General features: G+C 41.7%; 1 protein-coding gene across 1 annotated transcript in view; it reads right to left on the bottom strand.

Annotated features, from left to right (window-relative positions):
- The window catches only part of LOC140495742 (sodium- and chloride-dependent neutral and basic amino acid transporter B(0+)-like), a 68227-nt gene that overhangs the window by 28799 nt on the left and 13255 nt on the right, over window positions 1-26173 (bottom strand). Inside the window, exons 3-6 of the mRNA XM_072594793.1 lie at window positions 23070-23201; window positions 17817-17984; window positions 5725-5863; window positions 696-828 (exon numbers count right to left, since the gene is read on the bottom strand). Of these exons, the coding sequence (XP_072450894.1) occupies window positions 696-828; window positions 5725-5863; window positions 17817-17984; window positions 23070-23201 (572 nt within the window). The remainder of the gene's footprint in view (window positions 1-695; window positions 829-5724; window positions 5864-17816; window positions 17985-23069; window positions 23202-26173) is intronic.

Here is a 26173-nt window from a genome sequence, read left to right as displayed (position 1 = left end):
GATTTTAATCAATGCAGAATTTAAATCACACATTATTTTTCTAAGTTACGATATGTACACTCATGTAAAGTTATATGTTGAAAAGTTAGATTTTAATTCAAAGATAAGGAGTTGGCTGTCACAGGAGAGAGATTTTGGAGAGATTGTAATCCATTCTAGCCTATACACTTGCTATGTCAGAGAGTGTTCCCACCAATCCAACCACCAACAGTAGTGCAAGGGGATAAAATAGCTTGTAAGCAAACGCAAGAAGCTGAACACATACCTTCAGAGGTGTGCTGTTCAATATGGCTGTCCAGTAAGTTTACATCACAGCATGTTTGATTTCATGTTTGAAGTGGGTGGTCAGTACAAAGAATTTGTCTTTTGGGCTAAAGGTCAGGGTTCAATACATACAGGACGCAAATAAAATTCCCCCAGAGTACCTGTAGCAGTGACTGAAACCCTTAAAATGAGGGACACATTGCAGGGGGAATTACTGCTGTTCTTTCCCTCAGAAGAAAGATTTTCAGGTCGCCCTCAGGCCTGAAGAGCCAAATAACTTTTATGAATCTCCCACTCTCCAAAGAGACACTGTTAACATCACTGGGAGATAAACTAGCTACTTCACAAATAATTTGCAAGCTCTAGTTGCATTGTTACAGAAATCTGTATTTTGACAGTTGTTTTAATTCTACTCATCACTAATCATTTACCTTTCCTGAAGATTTGATTCCTTTTGATAACGCTGCCCCAACTATTAGCCAGGCCAGAAGCAGACAGAGGGCTAAATACCAGACTATCTCCCCAGTCTCATCCACTGAACTCGTACGGCGTAAAACCACTTTACTGAACAAAACAACAATAGAAAACAGTTTTCATAAGGTCAAATGTCTTTGCACGGAGAACCTTCATAATGTTAACAGGTTTTGACTCGGTATTTTTCAATTATCCTTTTGAAAGATATTATTACATATGTTTGGAGCAGATTGGAAATGAACTCAGACCTGCTGGCTCAGTTGAAGGAGCATTACCACCATCTCACAAGGGATTTTCAAGATTTTGTTTACACTGTGAGCATTGATGAAATTCCTCAGATTGTAAATTGATTTAAAGACGTTCATAAGAAATGATTCATTGACTGCTTTACCATGCACAAAAACAAAGGGAGGTTATTTAACCCCCTCATTGAATTCCTGACTATAGATATGAATACAGGAACAGAGGAAGGATATTTAACCCCTTGAGCCTGTCGTACCATTAAATGAATTTGTGACTGATCTGGGACCAGACTTCCACCACCTCAGCTTCGTCCATACTCCTTAATGAAAGGGATAAAAGCCTGAGATGAACAAGGAAATCTAGCAGCTCATGGAGACACATGCTGAATGCAAAACTTACCAACCCCAGTAACCTCTACAGTTACACAACGTTCTTTTTAAACGTTGGAGAAAAATAGCAACTAACATGCTAAAATGCATGGGGCGGATTACATCCTCATGACTGATAACTTCGTTCAACCAATTATTGTTTGACGAATTGGTAATACGATGAGTGCAACCATCACTGAAACAATTCCTACCATTGTCAGTTTATTTGCCATATCAAAGTGGATATGATCTAACAATGGATCGCAAATCTTTGCCAAACCAATCTAAGACACGTATGTCAAAGGAGGAGTGATTCATATCCCCTTATCAGCCTACTTTCCAGGGTTCAGAAAAAAAACTTACAAGGATATTGCCAGGGTTGGAGAATTTGAGCTATCTGGAGAGGTTGGATAGGCTGAGGCTGTTTTCCCTGCAGCATCGTAGGTTGAGGGGGAACCTTATAGAGGTTTAGAAAATCATGAGGGGCATGGCTAGGATAAATCGACAAAGTCTCTTCCCTGGGGTGGGGGAAGTCCAGAACTAGATGGCATAAGTTTAGAGTGAGAGGGGAAAGATATAAAAGAGACCCAAGGGGCAACTTTATCATGCGGATGCTGGTAAGTGTATGGAATGAGCTGCCAAAGGAAGTGGTGGAGGCTGGTACAATTGCAATATTTAAAAGGCATCTGGATGGGTATATAAATAGGAAGGGTTTGGAGGGATATGGGCTGGGTGCTGGCAGGTGGGACTAGATTGGGTTGAGATCTCTGGTTAGCATGGACAAGTTGGACTGAAGTGTCTGTTTCAGTGCTGTACATTTCTGTGACTCTATAAATGTTTCTATGCATTTCTATAATTATTAAATGGACAATAGGTACCTGTATAAAGCAGTTCAGTACATCGGTTTGTGATTTCTTGACTTTGAAAAAAGGGTAATGCGATGTTATATCTCAACATCAATGTGTGATACACCATTATGGAACATGGTCATGATGCCAGCAATATATCATGGCATGTGATGTAATGGTATAAAGTTCTCAGACTCCGTCTTACTGAGCTCTGTCCTCTTGCAGCATGATGCTGAGAAACACACTACAGTACATTTGAATTACTGAGCTTGTGTCCAAACGCACAATTGTCAGTGACTGTAGTGTAAGTGTGTAAATATGAGGAGCTATAATAAGTCGATTGAATTCTTTAGAACTACATAGCCACATCTCATCCTTACGTCCTAGGAGTGAATATAAGTGTCATAGTGTGATAGTTGCAGATCACTAGCATGTCACGCCGTATCAAGTCAAGACCAGAAAGAGAAAATACCCAAGGAACTAATAATAAAAAGGAATTTAAGCTAATTAATCTCAGCAGTGAAAAAGTATTGGAAGAAACTAAGTGATGAAATTGGCGGCACGGTGGCACAGTGGTTAGCACTGTTGCCTCACAGCACTAGAGACCCGGGTTCAATTCCCGCCTCAGGCGACTAACTGTGTGGAGTTTGCACGTTCTCCCCATGTCTGCGTGGGTTTCCTCCGGGTGCTCCGGTTTCCTCCCACAGTCCAAAGATGTGCAGGTCAGGTGAATTGGCTATGCTAAATTGCCCGTAGTGTTAGGTAAGGGGTAAATGTAGGGGTATGGGTGGGTTGCGCTTCGGCGGGGTGGTGTGGACTTGTTGGGCTGAAGGGCCTGTTTCCACACTGTAAGTAATCTAATCTAACACCTAAGGGATCGAGCATCCTATCTGAAAAGGAGGTATCCACAGAGATAATGGACCAATGAGTGAATATTTTTCAGAATCCCCTGTGGTTTAGAATGGTATCAGGGAACTACACATTAGCAAATGTACCATTACATTCCAAGAAAAACAGGAGAGAGAAAATAGAAGCTGACCAACCAGACAGCTAACATCAATGGATGGAAAAATGGTTTAACGTATTATCAAGAAAAACTTAACCCATTACAAACATATCATACGATACATAGTTACTAAATGAAAATCATATTCAATTAACTTATTAGTTGCTTTCTTGGTTGCAAATAATGAAGAATCACTCTGTATGATTCTCTTGGATTTTCCAAAGTATTCAGTTGTGCCACAGAAAAGATTAGTGTACAAGTAAAATGTTCATGGAGTTAACGGGGGGCACATCAGCATGATTTTAAAAGGCTGATCATACTTGACTAAGTTAATTGATCATTTTTAATGTAATAATGGATAATGTTGAAGGAAATCCAATGTACGTTATATATTCGATTTTAAAAATACATTTGACATATCTAAAAAACCGGTTCACAAAACTGATGCTTATGGAATTGGAGGACCAGTGTCCAACTGTGTTTAAAACACGGTTTAAGTGTCGAATACAGTGAATTATGGGGATTGTTTACTGTGATAGTGAAGGATAATATACAAGGATCAGATTGCAAAAGAAACCAGACTTCAAGAATTGGTGAGCACTGACAATGTTACAAATTGGCTCCAACTTCAGACCATCAGACCATAAAACATGGAGTGGATGGAAAGCCATTTGGCCCATCGAGTCCACTCCGCCATTTAATCATGGCTGATGAGCATTTTAACTCCATTTACCCGCACTCTCCCTGTCGCCCTTAATTCCTTGCGAGATCAAGAATTTATCAATTTCTGTCTTGAAGACATTTAACGTCCCAGCCTCCACTGTGCTCCGTGGTAATGAATTCCACCACTCTCTGGCTGAAGAAATGTTTTTTTAAATTGGCTGTATTATATACTGAATAGATTTATTCCAATAAGAACAGGTTCCTTTTTTGTGCTAACATCTCTCAAAGTATTTTGCATACCATGAATGCCCGAGGACTATGTTATAGATAAACTTGCAATGTTTTTGCATGAATTGAGATCCTAAACAATAATAAGCAGCAGCATTTTAATAGTGCTTTTCATGACTTTAAGACTTTGCAAAGTGTTGGTCAATGAAGGAAACATTAGGGAAGTCTAATTAGATATTATAGTGGAAAAAATATCAAATAAGCAAATTTAATTTAAGGGAGTCAATGGCAAAGGAGCATAATCTGAAAATTAGAGCCAGAGCCTTCAGGAGTGAAATTAAGAAACATTTCCACAAGGCAGCTGGAAGAAGTTGAGAACTCAAACATACAAATAAGAATTGATGCTTGATTAAAAGCAGTGCTGGATAAATTGTTAAATTTAAATCTATCAAGTCTAAGATATAGTAAAAAGGATAATAACTGCCCGGTTAAAATCCTCCAACTTCAAGCATATCCAATGAAAATGTGTCAGCTGTGACTTCACCAGTGTGGACAGGTTATGGTAATGCTTTTCTGTGTTGCAGTGTTCGTCAGTTATTTTTGAACGAAGCTTTAGTTTCTAACTTATGCCTATTGCATTATACCAATTTAAATACTGCTGTGCTAACAATACTCATGCTTACTGTGGGTGTGGTGTCTTTATGTTTAATGAAGGGATGATAATTATTGAGGATTCTTCAAATTCTGCTTCTGAGTTAGGTTTCAGTTCCATACTTGTCAACACGAGTACAGAAGATAATGTTACTGCCTGACTGCATTACCTAACGGAAGTATGAGTGAGAATGGAAAAGGAGCCCCTGAAAATCAAAAAGATATTTTACCTCTGTGAAATGTTCATGCAGGCCAAATGGACAGGTGGATAGCAAACTGGATTTCATCCAAAGACATGTGAGGTGATGCTTTTTGGCAGAAGTGATGAGTAGAGGCAATACAGATTTAATGGCATAGTTTGAAAGAGTACACATGATTAGAAGTTGTTGGCAGTTCTTTTATATTGATCATTGAAGGCAGCAAGATATTGGAATGTAAATGTGGAGAATTGATTAACACAGACAGAAAGCAGAGAGCAATGTTTTTAAATTGGCAGGTTTGCCAATAACAAACAGAAAGGTCAAAGAAATGTGTCAATGCTTCATTGACAGCTTGACATTGCACTGTTAAAACTACCTGGGTTAGTCACTGTGTCTACCAGTGAATTCAGCTCCTTCATATCATTAAACATTGTATTACTCCCAATTTCCCGAATTCACTGACCAGGACGATGGGTTAAACACAATACTGTATTCAATTGATAATACAGAGAAAGGGAGATCAGTCTTGAAACCCAAATATAAAAGAAAATAAATATGTTTGATAGGTCTAAAATCCTGTGAAAGGAAAGCTGCAGTGTTAGAAACCAGGGAAATACAAACTAAAGCAGGAGCCCCTGTTAGTATACAAGAGGAGAATAATGTAAATCTCTACTGCAATCAAACAACTTCTCTCTCATTTACCAACTAACCATCCCAGAAGGTGTTGCTGGCCCAGCTGTGCAGGTTATAGGTGTAGCTCTCTGCAACAATGTACTTACTCCCAATATTGCTCACTTGGACCCTGGTGAGGAATGGAGATTTCTGATCCATTTGGACAAGATTCATTGTTAGTCTGCAGCCATGTTATATTAACAATTTCAAAATATCCATTGTCCAGAGAGAAATTGCAGAGTGGATCTGGAAAATATGGAATATGTTTGTAAGGGATAATTTACTTAGTATTCTTAGGACGTACAGATTATTAGGAGGGCAGGCATTAACTGCTAATCGTAATTGTGGAGGTCATTAGGCCTCTTTAGATGTCAGTTAATGGATAACCTCATTCGATAAGATAAAATAGTTTACCATAGGCCAGTCTGCCAGTGAGGTATTTGAGGTATTAGAGTCATAGAGATGTACAGCAAGGAAACACATCCTTTGGTCCAACCCATCCATGCCGAACAGATATCCCAACCCAATCTCGTCGCACCTGCCAGCACCCGGCCCATATCCCTCCAAACCCTACCTACTCATATACCCATCCAAATGCCTCTTAAATGTTGCAGTTGTACCAGCCTCCACCACTTCCTCTGGCAGTTCATTCCATACACGTACCACCCTCAGCATCAAAAAGTTGCCCCTTCGGTCCCTTTTATATCTTTCCCTTCTCACCCTAAATCTACGCCCTCTAGTTCTGGACTCCCCCACCCCAGGGAAAAGACTTTGTCTATTTATCCTATCCATGTCCCTCATAATTTTGTAAACCTCTATAAGGTTGTCCCTCAGACTCCGACGCTCCAGAGAAAACAGCCCCAGCCTGTTCAGCCTCTCCACATAGCTCAAATCCTCCAACTTTGGCAACATCCTTGTAAATCTTTTATGAGCCCTTTCAAGTTTCACAACATCTTTCCAATAGGAAGGAGACCAGAAATGCACGCAATATTCCAACAGTGGCCTAACTAATGTCCTGTACAGCCATAACATGAACACCTCCCCCCCCTCACCCCCCGCCCCAAACTCCTGTACTCAACACTCTGACAAATAAAAGAAAGCAGACCAAATGCCTTCTTTACTATCCCATCCACCTGTGACTCCACTCTCAAGGAGCTATGAACCTGCACTCCAAGGTCTCTTTGTTCAGCAACACTCCCTAGGACTTTACCATGAAGTGTATAAATCCTGCTAAGATTTGATTTCCCAAAATGCAGCACCTCGCATTTCTCTGAACTAAACTCCATCTGCCACTTCTTGGCCGATTGGCCCATCTGATCAAGATCCTGTTGTAATCTGAGGTAATCCCCTTCGCTGTCCACTAAACTTCCAATTATGGTGTCATCTGCAAACTTACTAACTGTATCTCTTATGCTCGCATCCAAATCATTTATGTATATTACAAAAAGTAGAGGATCCAGCACCGATCCTTGTGGCACTCCACTGGTCACAGGCCTCCAGTCTGAAAAACAACCCTCCACCATCACCCTCTGTCTTCTACCTTTGATTCAGTTCTGTATCCAAATGGTTAGTTCTCCCTGTATTCCGTGAGATCTAACCTTCCTAATCAGCCTCCCATGGAGAACCTTGTCAAACGCCTTACTGAAGTCCATATAGATCACATCTCCGCTCTGCCCTCATCAATCCTCTTTGTTACTTTTTCAAAATACTCAATCAAGCTTGTGAGACATGATTTCCCACGCACAAAGCCACGTTGACTATCCCTAATCAGTCCTTGCCTTTCCAAATACATGTACATCCTGTCCCTCAGGATTCCCTCCAACAACTTGCCCATCACCATGTCAGGCTCACTGGTGTATAGTTCCCTGGCTTCTCCTTACTACCCTTCTTAAAGAGTGGCACCACGTTAGCTAACCTCTAGTCTTCCGGCCCCTCACCTGTGACTATCAATGACACAAATATCTCAGCAAGACGCCCAGCAATCACTTCTCTAGCTTCCCACAGAGTTCTAGGGTATATCTGATTGGGTCCTGGGAATCTATCCACCTTTATGCATGTCAAGACATCCAGCACTTCCTTCTCTGTAATCTGGACATTTTGAAATGTGTCACCATCTATTTCGCTACTTCCTATAGCTTCCATATCCTTTTCCGCAGTAAATACTGATGCAAAATACTCATTTAGTATCTGCCCATCTCCTGCGGCTCCTCACAAAGGCCACCTTGCTGATCTTGAAGGGGCCCTATTCCCTCCCTAGTTATCTTCTTGTCCTTAATGCATTTCTAAAAACCTTTTGGATTCTCCTTAATTCTATTTACTAAAGCTATTTCATGTCCACTTTTTGCCCTCCTGATTTCCCTCTTAAGTATACTCTTACTGTGACAGTCAGAGACGTTTACCCTGGGTACAGCAGAGTGTTACAAGGGGACATAAATTTAACGTGAAGGGTGGAAGGTATGGGGGGATGTCAGGGTAGGTTCTTTACCCAGAGAGTAGTGGGGGCATGGAATGTGCTGCCTGTGGGAGTGGCAGAGTCAGAATCATTGGTGGCCTTTTAGCGGCAATTGGATAGGTACATGGCTAGCGCTTAAGCTGGGACAAATGTTCAGCACAACAGCGAGGGCCAAAAGGCCTGTTCTGTGCTGTATTGTTCTATGTTCTATGCCTTTAGACTCGAAGGATTCATTCGATCTATCCTGTCTATACCTTACATATGCTTCCTTCTTTTTCTTAAACAAACCCTCAATTTCTTCAGTCATCCAGCATTCCCTATACCTACCTGGCTTTCCTTTCACCCTAACAAGAATATACTTTCTCTGGAATCTCGTTATCTCATTTCTGAAGGCTTCCCATTTTCCAACCATCCCTTTACCTGTGAACATCTGCCCCCAATCAGCTTTTGAAAGTTCTTGCCTAATACTGTCAAAATTGGCCTTTCTCCAATTTAGAACTTCAACTTTGAGATCTGGTCTATCCTTTTCCATCACTATTTTAAATCTATTGGAATTATGGTCGCTGGCCCCAAAGTGCTCCCCCACTGACACCTCAGTCACCTGCCCTGACTTATTTCCCAAGAGTAGGTCAGGTTTTGCACCTTCTCTAGTAGATACATCCACATACTGAATCAGAAAATGTTCTTGTCCACACTTAACAAATTCCTCACCATCTAAACCCTTAACACTATGGCAGTCCCAGTCTATGTTTGGAAAGTTAAAATCCCTGCCCTAACCACCTTATTATTCTTACAGATAGCTGAGATCGCCTTACAAGTTTGTTTCTCATTTTCCCTCTGTCTTTTAGGGGGTCTATAATACAATCCCAATAAGGTGATCATCCATTTCTTATTTCTCAGTTTCACCCAAATAATTTCCTTCGATGTATTTCCAGGAATATCCTCCCTCAGCATAGCTGTAATGCTTTCTCTGATCAAAAACACCACAGCCCTCCTCTATTGCCTCTCTTTCTATCCTTCCTGTAGCATTTGTATCCTGGAACATTAAGCTGCCAGTCCTGCCCATCCCTGAGCCATGTTTCTGTAATTGCTATGATATCCCACTCCCACGTTCCTAACCATGCCCTGAGTTCATCTGCCTTCCTTGTTAGGCCCCTTGCATTGAAATAAATGTCATTTAATTTATTAATCCTATCTTGTCCCTGCCTACCCTGACTGTTTGACTTGCTTCTGTTCTCAACTGTACCAGTCTCAGATTGATCTCTTTCCTCACTATCTCCCTGGATTCCAACCCCAACCCCGCCCCGCCCCACCCCACCCAAAACTTACCAGTTTAACCCCTCCCGAACAGCTCTAGGAAATCTCCCTGCCAGTATATTAGTTCCCTTCCAATTAAGGTGTAATCCATCCTTCTTGTACAGGTCACTTCTACCCCAAAAGAGAATCCAATGGTCCAAAAATGTGAATCCTTCGAAAGTACACCAGCCCCTCAACCATGCATTCATTTGCTCTATCCTCCTATTCCTGCTCTCACTAGCTTGTAGCACCGGGAGTAATCCAGATATTATTACTCTCATGGATCTCTTTTTAAATTCCTGCCGAACTCTCTGTAATCTTCCTTCAGAATCTCAACCTCTCCCCTTCCTATGTCATTGTTTCCAATGTGGACAATGACCTCTTGCTGGCCCCTCTCCCCCTTGAGAACATTTTGCAGTCTTTCTGAGACATGCTTGATCCTGGCACCAAGGAAGCAACACACCATTCTAATTTTCCGCTGCTGGCCACAGAAACGTGTGTCTGTACCTCTGACGAGAGAGTCCCCTAACACAATTGATCTCTTGGAAGCCGATGTACCTCTCATTGCATTAGAGCCAGTCTCAATACCAGAAACTTGGCTGTTCGTGCTACACTCCCCTGAGAATCCATCACCCACTACATTTTCCAAAACAGCATACTTGTTTTAAATGGGTATAGCCACAGAAGGCTCCTGCACTAGCTCCCTACCTCACTTGCCTTTCAGGGAGTTAACCCATCTGTGTGACTGTATCAGAGACTTTCTCCGCTTCCTATAACTGCCATCCATTACATGCTGTTGCTGTTGCAATGTCCTCATTGCTTCTGTCTCTCCAACCGATCCATTCGATCTGATAAGATTTGCTACAAACAGCATTTATTGCAGATATAATCAGTAGTAACCCTTAAACTCTCTTTAACCTCCCACATCTGACAAGAAGCGCATATCACTCTACCAAAGGCCATTTTTGCTCCTTCACAATCTACAGACCTAGAAAATAACACCATCTTATTCCTATAACGCTGTCATAGGTTAAATTAATAGTTATGGTTATAGTTATATTTTAAGTTTAATCAAGAGACATATCTCAAAAAACATATGATCAACAAAGAACCCACTCTACTAACTAATGCAGACTCTCTGTAGGTCACACTTAAAAACAATACACTTATCTGCTTCTGTGCTGTGAACTTTGCCCAAACAGTTCCTCCAAGATCAGTTGTGAATTTCACTTTTTGCTAATTTTCCCAGATGCACTCCGATGTCCAGTGATACATGAATTCAAACAGCAAAGGCAGTAACTGTGCAGGTTCACTGCTCTGTCAGTTTCTTTCTCTCTCTCTCTCTCTCTCCTGCAATGACCTCACCATGTGCTTCCTATGTCTGTTCTTCTCCTTTTTAAATCTGTTGTTGCTTTGACTTTTTTTTCCCCTAAGTTCCAAAACAATGCAACAGCATATAAAACAGTAATTGCTGTTCCTGGAGTTCTATTGTCAATAATCCAATAGCTGCCTACCTCACTTGCCTTTCATGGAGTTAACCCATCTGTGTGACTGTATCAGAGACTTTCTCCGCTTCCTATAACTGCCATCCATTCCATGCTGTTGCTTTCAGTGATGTCAACATTTTATTTCTAGTTTTTTGTTCAATTTCTAGTGGTATAATCAGGGTCATTGTTCCACTCTGTCTGAATCAGTCTAATTCCTTTGCATGGGCAAGGTTACAGACAGATCAGAACACAGAGGTATAGTCTGAACGCTCCACTCACACAGCAGCCCAGCTCAGGGGATCACTCTGTTTGCAATGGTCAATTTCATGGATTTTGAACTGCTTGTCACCGGTAATATTGTATTCAGTTATTAAGCATGACTTCAATAACTATTGATCTATCACAGAAGATCTCAGAATTGACAAGAACATGGACAAGAGTATACCACAGGACTTCAATGTATTTCCAATGAGGGCTCAGTGCTGAAGAACTTACACAGAAAGAAAGAGAGATTATCGAATGAACCTCTGAGCACACACGATCAGTGTGCACAAACCTCATTGGCGTCACATCATCCCATGAACAGCAACTACAGTTTTGCCATTTTCCTTCTGTTTCTTCCCTTATTTGATAAATCTTGTTTCCTCTACTGTCTGGTTCTTGAGGTAGAACTTGAACCAGACACTCTGATTGGACAATGAGAGCAGACGGACTGACTTGGAGGTGGAAGGTTTCAGAAAAATCAAAAGCAGCAACAGAAATGCAAGGCTTTGACATAGAGCAGTGTTTTGAAATGAAATGAAATGTGCGCATTTGGAAAGAACAGGAAAAGAAAGGGCATTCGTGACTAATGTGGTGCCAGAAAAAAGTAGGAAGAGGTGCTTGCTAAAAGCATGAATTCAAATACAAGCAGCATTTAGGATAACTTAGATCACGGAGTATAAATCAAATTTACATACAATCTAATAACAAATAATGTTACCAATATCATTAGTTCAGAAAACATTTATCAGGATAGGTCTTTTCCTAGGATGGCCGAGTCCAAAACTAGGGCGCATAGTTTTAATGTAAGGAGAAAGATTTCAAAATAAGGGGCAATCACAGAGGAATGAACTGCCAGAGGAAGTGGTGCATGCAGGTCAGTTACAACATTTAAAAGATAGTTGGGTAAGTACATGAATAGGAAAGGTTTGGAGGGATCTCGGCCAAACATAGGCAAGCGGAAGCATATTAGTTTGGGAACGTTGTTGGTACGAATTGTCAGACCGAAGGGTCTGTTTTCATGCTGTATGACTCTATAACTCATAAGTGCATCAATACCATAGTAAGAACAAAACTCTCGGATAAGGGAAATCGAGAAAAATAATCAGACCGCTGAGCACACAGTATAAATCTCTTCGGTATCACATGATTCCATAAAGAGCAATTACAGTTTTGCCAATTTTCATCTATTTCTTCTCCCTATTTGGTAAACCTCTTTTCTTCTCCTACTTTCTGATTCACAGGATAGAACATGAACCAAATACAAGTTGTGTTGGACGATGGCAGCAGGACAGAGCAGGAGCTTCAGAAAATACAAAGGTACTAAAGGAAGTGCCAAGACATTGAGATGCAGCAGTGTTTTGAATGAAACTGAAATGTTTGTATTTGGAAAAGATTGGAAAAGACAGGGCATTAGTGACAAATGTGGTGTCCGAAAGAAGTAGGAAGAATTTTTTGATAAAAGCACCAGTTCGGGGCAGTGCAGGTGACTGAGGTGTCAGTGGGGGAGCACTTTGGGGCCAGCGACCATAATTCTAATGGTTTTAAAAAAGTGATGGAAAAGGATAGACCAGATCTAAAAGTTGAAGTTCTAAATTGGAGAAAGGCCAATTTTGACAGTATTAGGCAAGAACTTTCGAAAGCTGATTGGAGGCAGATGTTCGCAGGTAAAGGGATAGCTGGAAAATTCAGAAACGAGATAACAAGAATCCAGAGAAAGTATATTCCTATCAGGGTGAAAGGGAAGGCTGATAGGTATAGGGAATGCTGGATGACTAAAGAAATTGAGGGTTTGGTTAAGAAAAAGAAGGAAGAATATGTCAGGTATAGACAGGATAGATCGAGTGAATCCTTAGGAGAGTATAAAGGAAGAAGAAGGGAAATCAGGAGGGCAAAACGGGAACATGAGATAGCTTTGGCAAATAGAATTAAGGACAATCCAAAGGGTTTTCAACAAATAGATTATGGACAAGAGGATAACTAGGGAGAGAATAGGGCCCCTCAAAGATCAGCAAGGCAGCCTTTGTGTGGAGCCACAGAAAATGGCAGAGATACTAAATGAATATTTTGCATCAGTATTTACTGTGGTAAAGGATATGGAAGATATAGACTGTAGGAAATACATGGTGACATCTTGCAAAATGTCCAGATTACAGAGGAGGAAGTGCTGGATGTCTTGAAACAGTTAAAGGTGGATAAATCCCCAGGACCTGATCAGGTGTACCCCAGCGCTCTGTGGGAAGCGAGAGAAGTAATTGCTGGGACCCTTGCTGAGATATTTGTATCATCGATAGTCACAGGTGAGGTGCCGGAAGACTGGAGGTTGGCAAACGTGATGCCACTGTTTAAGAAGGGCGGTAAAGACAAGCCAGGGAACTATAGACCGGTGAGCCTGACCTTGGTGGTGGGCAAGTTGTTGGAGGGAATCCTGAGGGACAGGACGTACATGTATTTGGAAAGGCAAGGACTGATTAGGGATAGTCAACATGGCTTTGTGCGTGGGAAATCATGTCTCACAAACTTGATTGTTACCTCTTCAAAAAACTCAAAGAAGATTGATGAGGGAAGAGCAGGAGAAGTGATCCATATGGACTTGAGTAAGGCGTTCGACAAGGTTCCCCATGGGAGACTGGTTAGCAAGGTTAGATCTCATGGAAAACAGGGAGAACTAGCCATTTGGATACAGAACTGGCTCAAAGATAGAAGACAAAGGGTGGTGGTGGAGGGTTGTTTTTCAGATTGGAGGCCTGTGACCAATGGAGTGCCACAAGGATCGGTGCTGGGTCCTCTCCATTTTGTCGTTTATATAAATGATTTGGATGAGAGCATAAGAGTAAGTTTGCAGATGACACCAAAATTGAAAGTGTAGTGGACAACGAAGAAGGTTATCTCAGATTACAACAGGATCTGGACCAGATGGGACAATGGGCTGAGAAGTGGCAGATGGAGTTTAATTCAGATAAATGCTGCATTTTGGGAAAGCAAATCTTAGCAGGACTTATACACTGAATGGTAGGGTCTAAGGGAGTGTTGCTGAACAAAGAGACCTTGGAGTGCAGGTTCATAGCTATTTGAAAGTGGAGTTGCAAGTAGATAGGTTAGTGAAGAAGGTGTTTGCTATGCTTTCCTTTATTGGTCAGAGTATTGAGTACAGGAGTTGGGAGGGGAAAGTGAGGACTGCAGATGCTGGAGTACCAGAGTTGAAAAATGTGGTGCTGGAAAAACACAGCAGGCCAGGCAGCATCTGAGGATGCCTGGAGTTGGGAGGTCATGTTGCGGCTGTACAGGACATTGGTTAGGCCACTGTTGAAATATTGCGTGCAATTCTGGTCTCCTTCCTATCGGAAAGATGTTGTGAAACTTGAAAGGATTCAGAAAAGATTTACAAGGATGTTGCCAGGGTAGGAGGATTTGAACTACAGGGAGAGGCTGAACAGGATGGGGCTGTTTTCCCTGGAGCGTCAGAGGCTGAGGGGCAACCTTATAGAGATTTACAAAATTATGAGGGGCATGGATAGGATAAATAGACAAAATGTTTTTTCTGGGGTTCGGCAGTCTAGAACTACAGGGCATAAGTTTAGGGTGAGAGGGGAAAGATATGAAAGAGACCGAAGGGGCAACGTTTTCACACAGAGGGTGGTACATGTATGGAATAAGCTACCAGAGGAAGTGGTGGAGGCTGGTACAATTACAACATTTAAGAGGCATTTGGATGGGTATATGAATAGGAAGAGTTTGAAGGGATACAGGCCAGGTGCTGGCAGGTCAGACTAGATTGGGTAGGGATATCTGGTTGGCATGGACAGGTTGGATTGAAGGGTCTGTTTCCATGCTGTACATCTCCTTGACTCTAAATGCATTTGGGACAAACTAGAGGAATTATGAGAAAAAATTAAAATTATGTATGATCTAGCAACAAATATTATTGCTGACATCATTAGTTCAGAAAAGATTGAACATGATGTTGCCAGGATTGCGTTATAAAGATACGCTGGGTAGACTGCGACTTGTTTTCTGGAACGTAGGAGGTTGAGAGGTGATCTTACTGAGGTTTATAAAATGATGAGGGACATGGTTAGGGTGAATAGCAATGGTCTCTTCCCTGGTGTGGGGGAGTTCAAAATGTCTGGGCATATTTTTAAAATATGAGAAGAGAAAGATTCAAAAAGGACATGAGGGGCAACATTTTTAACTGAGAGTGGTTTGTATGTGGAATGAAATGCCAGAGGAAGTGATGAATACAGATACAGTTACAACATTGAAAAGACATTTGGATAAATACTTGAATAGGAAAGAATTGGAGGAATGTGGGCTAGACAGGCAAGTGGGACCAGTTTACTTTGGGAACATGGTCAGCGTGGACTTGTTGGAACAAAGGGTCCATTTCCATTCTGTATGACTTTGTGACTCTATAACTTAAAATTGTATCAATACCACAGTACCAACAAAACTTTGTGATAATGACAGTCGAGAGAAAGAACCTAACCTCAGGAAATCAAGAACTAGAATCAGTTTGGGTGGGTCTAAGAAAAATTCAGGGGGGAGAAAGCATGTGCGTATATTATTACACAACCCCCAACAGTAGCTGCCGTGTGGGGCAGAGTGAATGTCAGGAGACTTGTGCTCCATGTAATTAGGGTAATCCTTGATCATTGACAAATTTGTTCTTCATTTAGACTGGGCAAATATTAATAGCAGTAACAGTGTGCAGGATAAGTACAGAGAATGTTTGCAGGTTGGTTTACTAGATCCACTGGGGGAGGCACGGTAGCTCAGTGGTCAGCACTGCTGCCTCACAGCACCAGACTTGGGTGACTGTGTATGGAGTTTGCACATTCTCCCCGTGTCTGCGTGGGTTTCCTCTGGGTGCTCCGGTTTCCTCTCACATTCCAAAAGATGTGCAGGTCAGGTGGATTGGCCATGCAAAATTGTCCATTGTGTTCGGTACATTAATCGGGGTAAATGCTGGGAAATGAGTCTGGGTGGGTTACTCTTCAGAGGGTTGGTGTGGGCCTGTTGAGCCGAAGGGCCTGTTTCCACACTGTAGGGAATCTATTCAGTATGTCCAATAATCAACTAGGAGGCAAGTTTGGATCAAGTATTCTGTATAAGAAAGGGCTAATTAACACCCTGATAGAGAAAAAAAAAGTCTCTCGGGAAGACTGACTGACTGACTGACTGACTGTCATATGAAGTAGTTTAACAATGAAATGCTTTCACACTCAGTGATGGTCAAATCTTGGGACTTGTATCTAAATAGCGGACAGGTAGACTACGATAGACTGGGAAACTCAATTAAAAGTTAAGATGGTAAGCAATCAGGACCAGAATTTCAGGACAACCTGTGATGAATATAAATTAATGCAAAATCTACACTGAATATAAATTCCTTTAAGGCAAAAACACTGCACAGAAAATGTAGTCCAACTGTGGTGAAAAAGACAAATCTTATAATGTTGCCCTAAAAAGTTAGTGAGCTGGGTTTGGGGTATTGTAGACTTCAGTAAAGGATAAGGAAAGAAAACTGAAAATGAGAGTCAGCTAGCAAGACAGACATAAAAACAGATTTTAAATGTTTCTGTGGGGATATAAATCTGAAGCAATTAGATGAAATAAAAATGTGCCTATCGGATGCAGAGAAGTGAAACAGAGAGCGCGAGGTGGGGAGAGAGGTCGGGGATAGATTCCGGCAAGACTTGACTCTGCTGGTATTCTGCAGCTTTGCTACCTCAACTAGAAAATGCCTCAGGAATTAATCGTCAAATGGTGTATGCAGAATCTTTATTCTTCCACTGACCCAACAGGGCATGGAAGAAAGTGAGGACTACAGATGCTGGAGAGTCAGAGTCAAAATGTGTGGTGCTGGAAAAGCACAACAGTTTAGACAGCATCTGAGGAGCATGAGAGTCAATGTTTCGGACATAAGCCCCATTCCAAATGAAGGGAATTTGGCTTTTCCAACCCCATATGTTTTGTCTCCAATAGGGCATAGCCAGCCAATCATGTGTTGCCCGTGACCATCATAGCTGTACAGTGTCATCACAGAGCAGTATCCGTCAGAAGGAGCAGGCCAGCCTTGTATTCAAGAGCAGAAAATGCCATCTTTGTATGAGGGGAACAAATATCAGACCACACAACACTTATACATCTCTTGTACAGCTCTCACTCTCCCCTGCTGAATTGCAGAATTTTAATTGGCGAATGATCTATTTCTGTGTCATAAACCCCATGTGATCCTGGTGACCATATTGATGAGCAGGTAGCAAGAAGCTTGCATCTCAATGCAACTGGGCACAGACAAGTTGTGTAGTACAATTCTCTGCCTGAAGACTGCTGTCAGAACATTATTAGTCAGTAATTTTAACATAATGAAGTTAATGGAAAAGTTGAAATTCAGTTCAGAATTCAGACAATTTACAATTGCCTGTTCTGATATAATGTATATTTATAGTGCAAAGTGTACTAAATTCCCTGTAACAGAAATTATTATTTTCATTAACGCTTATCCTGTATTCAAAGAAGAAGTTATCATTGATTATCCTTGGAGGTCCAGTGACTCATTCATAGTATTCTTGCTATTGACATCTATGCAAGATGTTCTGCTGTATGGCCACGAAACTATTGTCCATTTCTCTCACTCATTCAGATTGATAGAATGAGCAATCAGTGTCTGTACTTGCCCCAATAGAATTGAGCACTGTACCTTGAGGAGTTCTGCTGCATGTTTCATCTGCTCCCCACCAACTGAAGCATTCTGCCCACGGCAATGGTGATTGGAAGGATGCAAACAGGTAGTACAGACTGTAGGCGAGGATGCAGGTATATGAAATGCAGTCAAATGCTGCAAATACAATGAAATTTATGCCCGCACCTTGAAATTGAACAAGAAGCATGAGATTAGCTTTGAAATTAATTAGAGTCATTGAGCCCTACAGCAGAGACAGGCCCTTTATAACAAACTGCTCCATGCTGACCAAAATGTCCATCTACAAAATGCCCTGCAAGAACTGCAACAAACACTACATCAGACAGATATGGGCAGGAAACTAGTCACAGGATACACAAGCACCAAGTAGCCATCAAAAGACATGACCAACTATCACTAGTATCCTTACACACAGATGAAAAGGGACACCAGTTCAACCGGGACAATACATCCATCCTGGGACAGGTTAAACAAAGACACCCATGGGAATTCCTAGAGGCCTGGCATTCAAATTGAAACTCCATCAGCAAATTCATCAATTTGACCCCATTTACCAAGCACTTGGCCCATATCCTTCTCATCCTTTCCTATCCATGTATTTGTCCAAATGCCTTTTAAATGTTGTTAATATACCCACTTCCACTGGCAACTCATTCCGTATGCATACCACCCTCTGTAAAAAAAAGTTGCCCCAGTTTTATTCCCTTTTATTCTTTCCCCTCTAACCTTAAACTGATGCACTTTGGTCCTCGATTCCCAAACCTTGGGAAAAAGACTGAATGCATTCACCCTATCCAGGTCTCCCACCATCTTATACACCTCTATAAGATCTCCCTCAGTCTCCTACACTCTAAAGAAAAAGTCCTAGCTTGTCCAACCTCTCCCTATAACTCAGACCATTGAGTCCAAGCAACATCCTTGTAAATTTCTACTGCACTCTTTCCAGTTTAATAACATCTTTCCAAGAACAAGGTGACCAAGACTGAACACAAAGCTCCAAGCATGGCCTCACCAATGCCCTGCATATCTACAATATAACTTCCCAATTTCTATACTCAATGCTGTGACTGATGAAGGCCACTGTGCCAAAAGCCTTCTTCACTGCCCTATCTACCTGTGACTCCACTTTCAGTGAACTGTGAACCCCTGAACTCCAAGATCCCTCTGTTCCACTCACTCCTTATGGACTTAGCATTCACCATGAAACTCCTACTTTAATTTGACTTTCCAAAATGCATGACCTCACACTTATCTATATTAAACTCCACCTGCCATTTCTTGGCCCACTTCCCCAGCTGATCAAGGTCCTGCTGCAATTTATGATAACCTTCCTCACTGTCCATTATACCACCTATTTTAGTGTCAAGGGCAAAGTTACTAATCAAGCTTTGTACATTCTCATCCAAATCATCGATATCGATAACAAACAGTAATAGGCCCAGCACCAACCTCTGAAGCACTGCACTAGTCATAGGCCTCCAGTCCGACAAGCATACTCCCACTATTACCTTCTGCATCCAACCAACAAACCAATTGTGTATCCAATTTGCGAACTCCCACCGGATTACATGCAATCTAACCTTCCAGAGCAGCCTATCATGTGGAAGCTTATCAAAGGCCTTACTGAAATCCATATCGACTATGTCTACCGCCCTGCCCTCATCAACCTTCCTGGTCACTTCATCAAAGAGTGCTAACAAATTTGTGAGGCATGATCTCACAAAGCCATGCTGACTATTTCTAAACAAACCCTGTTTTTCCAAATGCATGTACACCTTATCCCTTAGAATCTTCTCAAGCAACTTACCTACCACACATATTAGGCTTACTGGTGTATAGTTCCCAAGCTTTTCTTAACAGCCCTTCTTGAATAAAGGTACTTCATTCCTCCACACAGAATTAGCTGGTAGACAAGTCAACTTTGGAGCAGGAAAATCGACGTTTTGGGCAAAAGCCCTTCATCAGGACTGAAGGCAGGGAGCCTGCAGGGTGGAGAGATAAATGAGAGGGGGGGAGGTGGGGCTGGGGAGAAAGCAGCAAAGAGTACCTGGGGGTTGCAGTGAGAGGGAGACTCACAGATTCTTGTGGAGAGAGGAGGGGAACTTCTTCAAGGTAGGCATCCTTGCAAGAGGATGTGCAGTAAGGTTAAAATCAACTATCCAAAGGTGAGGACTGAACACAGAGTCATTGAGATGTTCAGCATGGAATCAGACCCTTCGGTCCAACCCGCCTATGCCGACCAGATATCCCAACCCAATCTAGTCCCACCTGCCAGCACCCGGCCCATATCCCTCCAAACCCTTCCTATTCATACACCCATCTAAATGCCTCTTAAATGTTGCAATTGTACCAGCCTCCACCACTTCCTCTGGCAGCTCATTCCATACATGTACCGTCCTTGTGAAAAAGTTGCCCCATAGGTCTCTTTTAAATCTTTCCCCTCTCACCCTAAACCTATGCCCTCTAATTCTGAACTCCCCGAACCCAGGGAAAAGACTTTGTCTATTTATCCTATCCATACCCCTGATGATTCTGTAAACCTCTATAAGGTCACCCCTCAGCCTCCGACGCTCCAGGGAAAACAGCCCCAGCCTGCTCAGTCTCTCCCAGGAAGTCAAATCCTCCAACCCGGCAACATCCTTGTAAATCTTTTCTGAACCCTTTCAAGTTTCACAACATCTTTCTGATAGGAAGGAGACCAGAATTGCACGCAATATTCCAACAGTGGCCTAACCAATGTCCTGTACAGCCGCAACATGACCTCCCAATTCCTGTACTTAATACTCTGACCAATAAAAGCATACCAAACTTCACTCTCCTATCTACTTGCGACTCCACTTTCAAGGAGTTATGAACCTGCACTCCAAGGTCCCTAGGAACTTACCGTTAAATGTATAAGTTTTGCTTTCTCAAAATGCAGCACCTTGCATTTATCTGAATTAAACTCTATCTGCCACTTCTCGGCCCATTGGCCAATTTGGTCAGGATCCTGTTGTAATCTGAGGTATCCCTCTTCGCTGTCCACTACACCTCCAATTTTGGTGTCATCTGCAAACTTACTAACTATACCTCTTATGCTCGCATCCAAATGCCTCTTAAATGTTGCAATTGTACCAGCCTCCACCACTTCCTCTGGCAGCTCATTGCATACATGTACCATCCTTGTGAAAAAGTTGCCCCTTAGGTCTCTTTTATATCTTTCCCCTTATGTAAATGACAAAAAGTAGAGGATCCAGCACCGATCCTTATGGCACTCCACTGGTCACAGGCCTCCAGTCTGAAAAACAACCCTCCACCACCACCTTCTGTCTTCTACCTTTGAGCCAGTTCTGTATCCAAATGGTTAGTTTTCCCTGTATTCGGTGAGATCTAATCTTGCTAATCAGTCTCCCATGGTGAACGTTGTCAAACGCCTTACTGAAGTCCATATAGATCACTCTGCCCTCATCAATTCTCTTTGTTACTTCTCCAAAAAACTCAATCAAGTTTGTAAGACAAGAATTCTCACACATAAAGCCATGTTGAATATCCCTAATCAGTCCTGCCTTTCCAAATACATGTACACCCTGTAAAGCCTGGTGATATTGCTGCTGAAGTGTTAATCTAGAGATCACGATAATGAAACTAAACGAGTGAGAAACATAAAAGCAGACTGTAAAAGTTCTTATATACGTGTAAAAAGGAAAAGAGTAGCAAAAGCAAATGTGAATCCATTAGAAGCAGACACAATTTCAGCCCACTTCAAAAATAATGATTGGATTTGGAAGAGTCTAATGGATGTAGGAAAGGAAAATCATTTTTGACAAACGTGTGGAAATTTAAGGATATAAATAATATATTAAGAAAGAACAAATAGATATTGTTGGCTTAGGTTTTCAGAATGTTTTCAAAAAGGTTCCACACTGCAGGGTGGTGCAAAACAAGAACAACTGATTCAATTTTAGATTGGTAAGCTTCAACTAGTGTGGTTCCACAGGGGTCAGTGTTTAGGCCCCAGCTATTTATAATCTTTTGGAATGATTTGAAGAAAAACAAAATACTGCAGATGCTGGGAATCTGAAACAAAAGACAGAACGCTCTAGAAACTCAGCAGACCTGACAGAATCCATGCAAAATGAAAGAGTTAACATTTTGAATTCAATATGATTCTTCTTCAGTCAGGGTTAAATATCATATTTCCAAATTTGCAGGTGTGGTTTAGAAGCATGAAAGGTGATCTAATGCCATCATAAGAAGTTCTTGCAGGGACTGCCATGGTAGATGCAGGAAGGAGTTTTCCGATATTAGAACAAAAGGTGGGTCATTTTGGATTGTGATGTTTTGGAATTTCATCAATGAATCGAAATAGGGGCGGTGAATATTTAGAAATCTTTGCCCCAAATGACAATGTAAACTCAATAGTTGAGCTTGCCTAAGGCTGAAACTGATTGATGTCAATATATCAAGGGACACGGAATTATTGCAGGAAACTGTTCTTGTACTTAAATCTCATTGCAAGGCTATCTGCTTGAAAATAGTACACAAACATTCTTACATTATGAACGTGGAGCGGCAAACAAAGGTCTTTCACCAGTTTGGGTAACAAGGGGGTTTCCCTGATCCATTAAAATCTCCTCAAGATAATTATACTGGAAAATGTCTTCACTAATTCACTCAACCAAGTTTCAGAGGTTATTGCAGAATCACCTACAATATCATGTTTATAAATAGGTTCTGTCAAATTCAGGAGTCAACAATCTGATCTCTCTCGCAGTTCCACTCAGTCTAACTCAATTAAAGACATCAAGTCATACAGTGTTACAGCATAGGAAGATGCTCTTCAACCTATTGTATCTGTACCAGTTATCAAGAACTGATCTACTCTAATCCCATTTCCCAGCACTTAGCCTTCTATCCTTTGGTGTTTCAAGTGATCATCTATATAGTTTTTAAATGTTGTATCAGTTCCTGTCGCTACCACAGTTTCAGAAAATGAATTTGAAACAGTGAAAGGGTATATTCCACTCTCTGTTTTGATTGCAAACAATATCTCTTGAAGGTGACCTGACACCAACAGCTGGTGAAGGAAATATAGCAAGTATATTCATGAGTATAAAACACAATTGCTGAAAATGTGTTGCTGGAAAAACGCAGGTCAGGCAGCATCCAAGGAGCAGGAGAATCGACGTTTCGGGCATGAGCCCATCTTCAGGAAAACACAATTGCTTATTTAAACTGTTGCCAAATCAAGATTGTTCAGTGAACACCAACCCTGTAACATGGGCACAGCTTTCCACACTGCACCCGGTCCAAGGCTGGCAAACTGCCCAAAGGAAGTTTCTAAGAAAAACATTGGCACCCCAGCAACTGCCAGCATCAGAATGTAGGGAATAAGGAAAGCACCTGCAAAAGATAGAAAAAGGGTAAGTAAAATATTAATGTCACCAGGTTTCACAACTAATAGTTCATTTCGTATTAACACAGGAATGAAATGTTGTTGACAGAAGAGTATGGCTGCTGATCGTAGATTGTACGCAGGATCTGAATACAAAAAAAGATACAATCAACACTCAGGGATCTACAAAACAGTGTTGCTCCTAAAACCTTAGATCAACTACACCAGCTGATTTCTCCAGCATTCTCTATTTGTTTCACACTGCCAACATGCGCGGTATTTTGCTTTTATTTACCTTCGCTAATTGTAATTGGCAGTTTCAAACTGACTGTCAGAAGGAAAATGTGCCAATCCAACAGTCAAGAGGTTGGGAAGGGCCTCATTATTGGGTTGGAGCTTGGACTGAAAGTACAACCAGTGCTGCCCAATAATACTTCTTACATTGATTCCATTTCCCCCAAGAGAGCTGTTTCTGTCATGCTTATGGACCAGGGAGAAAAATCATGAATGTAGCAAAACAGTGTGACACCATAAGACAAGGCTACCTGTAAGGAGGGCAATCTTTGCAGGACTGTCAGAGAGATTCTCCACGTTTGGGGTGATACACCACATTCTCCATTTCATCCAGGCCTTTGGAGAGCCACAATATTACCTCTGGGAGAAAGTGAGGACTGCAGATGCTGGAGATCAGAGTTTAAAAATGTGTTGCTGGAAAAGTACAGAAGAAACTACAGATGGCCATGCATGGTATCTTCAGTCTCCTTTACATTGCTCTCTCAGTGCATACTCACTGACTTCAGTACTGACAGATAGGGTACCAGTCCTGTGTAGTTTATATTGTTTTCTTAGCTCACAAGCATCCATGGGTTGCATTGCTTGTTAGTGTGGAGAAGGGAGGCAGGCATCTTGTCACAGTAGGGAGTACCGCACAGCCAAAAGGATGCAAATGTGCCACGGTATGCTATGTAATGTTCTATATATACCCTATCCATGCTCCTCCAGATTTTATAAACCATTCTAAGGTCACCTCACAGCTCCTATAATCTAGGGAAAAATGCCCCAGGCTATTCATGATTTGGAGGAGCCGGTGTTGGACCTGGGTAGACAAAGTTAAAAGTCACACAACACCAAGTTATAGTCCAACAGGTTTATTTGGAATCACTACCTTTCACAGTGCTGCTTCTTCATCAGATGGCTGTGAAACTGGACCAAGAGACACAGAATTTCTAGCAGAAGATTACAGTGATACAATGATGATATATTGCACAAACCGAGATTGTGAAGTCTTTCATCTTTTAGAAGGGTTTGCTAGTTTTGGGTCTTTAATATGTACATCCCAGAACTTCTTTTCAGTCACATTTTCCAGATGACTTAAGGTTTTATAACAAAAGGTGACATCTCGGTTCAGACAATGCCTTAAAGGTGTAAGGTTAGAGTCTGTCTGTATACCAGTCTTTAGTCAGACTGGTTCTATTTCCAAAGTGGAATTTTTTCAAACATTACATGGATCGACTGCCTGGATTGACTGCCAGAGTGTCAACACAGATACCACCATTACACAAGGGGACACCACCCACCATGTACGTGTCAGGCACTCACGTAACTCAACCTACATTGTCTATCTTAAATATTGCAGGCAAGGATGCCCCAAGGCATGGTAGATTGGCAAGATAAAGCCGACACTACGACAATGGACGAATGGACACCGCACAATAATCACCAGGCAGGGGCGTTCCCTCCAAGTCAGGGAACACTTCAGTGGTCAGGGACGTACGGCCTCAGACCTTCGGGTGACCATCCTCCAAGATGGACTTCGGGACAGGCAACAATGCAGAGGCTCATAGCCAAGTTCGGTACCCACGAGGATGGCCTCAACAGGGACCTTGGGTTCATGTCACACTACAGGTGACCTCACTGCACTACACATTCTCTCTCACACACACACTCTTATATACTCACACACTTACACAGACCACCTCTCATACACAAGCTCGCTCTCATACACACACGCATACACCCCCCGCACACTCATACCCACACACACATCTTCTCACAGGCTTATACCCCATCACACTCACACTTTACCAAGTTTACACACGCAAGTACACACCCTTCTCACGTGCACTCACACACACACATTCTCTCTCTCTCTCCTGCATGCACACACAAGTTATTGGGTTGAATTTGAATTTGCAGACACATTCTATTTTGCTCAAAAATGCAGAACCGGCAAGCACTCATTGCAGGCAGTCAATCCCTGTATTTTTTAAAAATTTCACTTTGGAAATAGAACCAGTTTGACTCAAGATTGGGATACAGACCAACTCACACCTTTAAAGCAATACCTGAGCTGAGATGTCACCTTTTGTTATAAAAGCTCGTTATCTGAAGAATGTGACTTAAAAGAAGTTCTGGGATTTGCATAATAAAAAACTGAAAACAGCAAACCCATTTTAAAAGATGAAAGACTTAATCTAGGTTTGTTCAATGTATCATTGCAACATTGTAATCTTTTGTTGTAAATTCTGTCACTTATGGTCCCGCTTCACATTCACCTGATGAAAGCTAGTGCTTCCAAATAAGCCTGTTGGACTATAACCTGGTGTTGTGTGATTGTTAACTTTGTCCAGCCTACTCGGCCTCTCCCAATTGATCAAATCCTCCAGTCCCCGGACATTTCTGCATCCTCTCAAATTTAACAATGACTTTCCAATAGAATGGTGACCAGAACTGGATCTAGTACAGCATTACATAAGAGGTCTCACCAATGTCCAGATGAGTTTATCCTGATGATCAACAACGATAATTAGACTACACTAAGTGGCTTGACCAATGTCTTGGAGAGCCATTAAAGTACATCCTAACTCCTATATTCAATGTGCTGACCAATGAGGGTAAGTGCACCAAACGCCTCCTTCACAATCCTGTCTACCTGCGACTCTACTTTGAAGGAACTGTGAAGCTGCATCCCTCGGTCTCT

This window comes from Chiloscyllium punctatum, chromosome 25 (genome assembly GCF_047496795.1).
Source record: "Chiloscyllium punctatum isolate Juve2018m chromosome 25, sChiPun1.3, whole genome shotgun sequence".
In the NCBI taxonomy this organism is placed as follows: domain Eukaryota; kingdom Metazoa; phylum Chordata; class Chondrichthyes; order Orectolobiformes; family Hemiscylliidae; genus Chiloscyllium; species Chiloscyllium punctatum.
The sequence above is the reverse complement of the archived record's forward strand: the minus strand, read 5'-3'. Positions and strand labels throughout refer to the sequence as shown.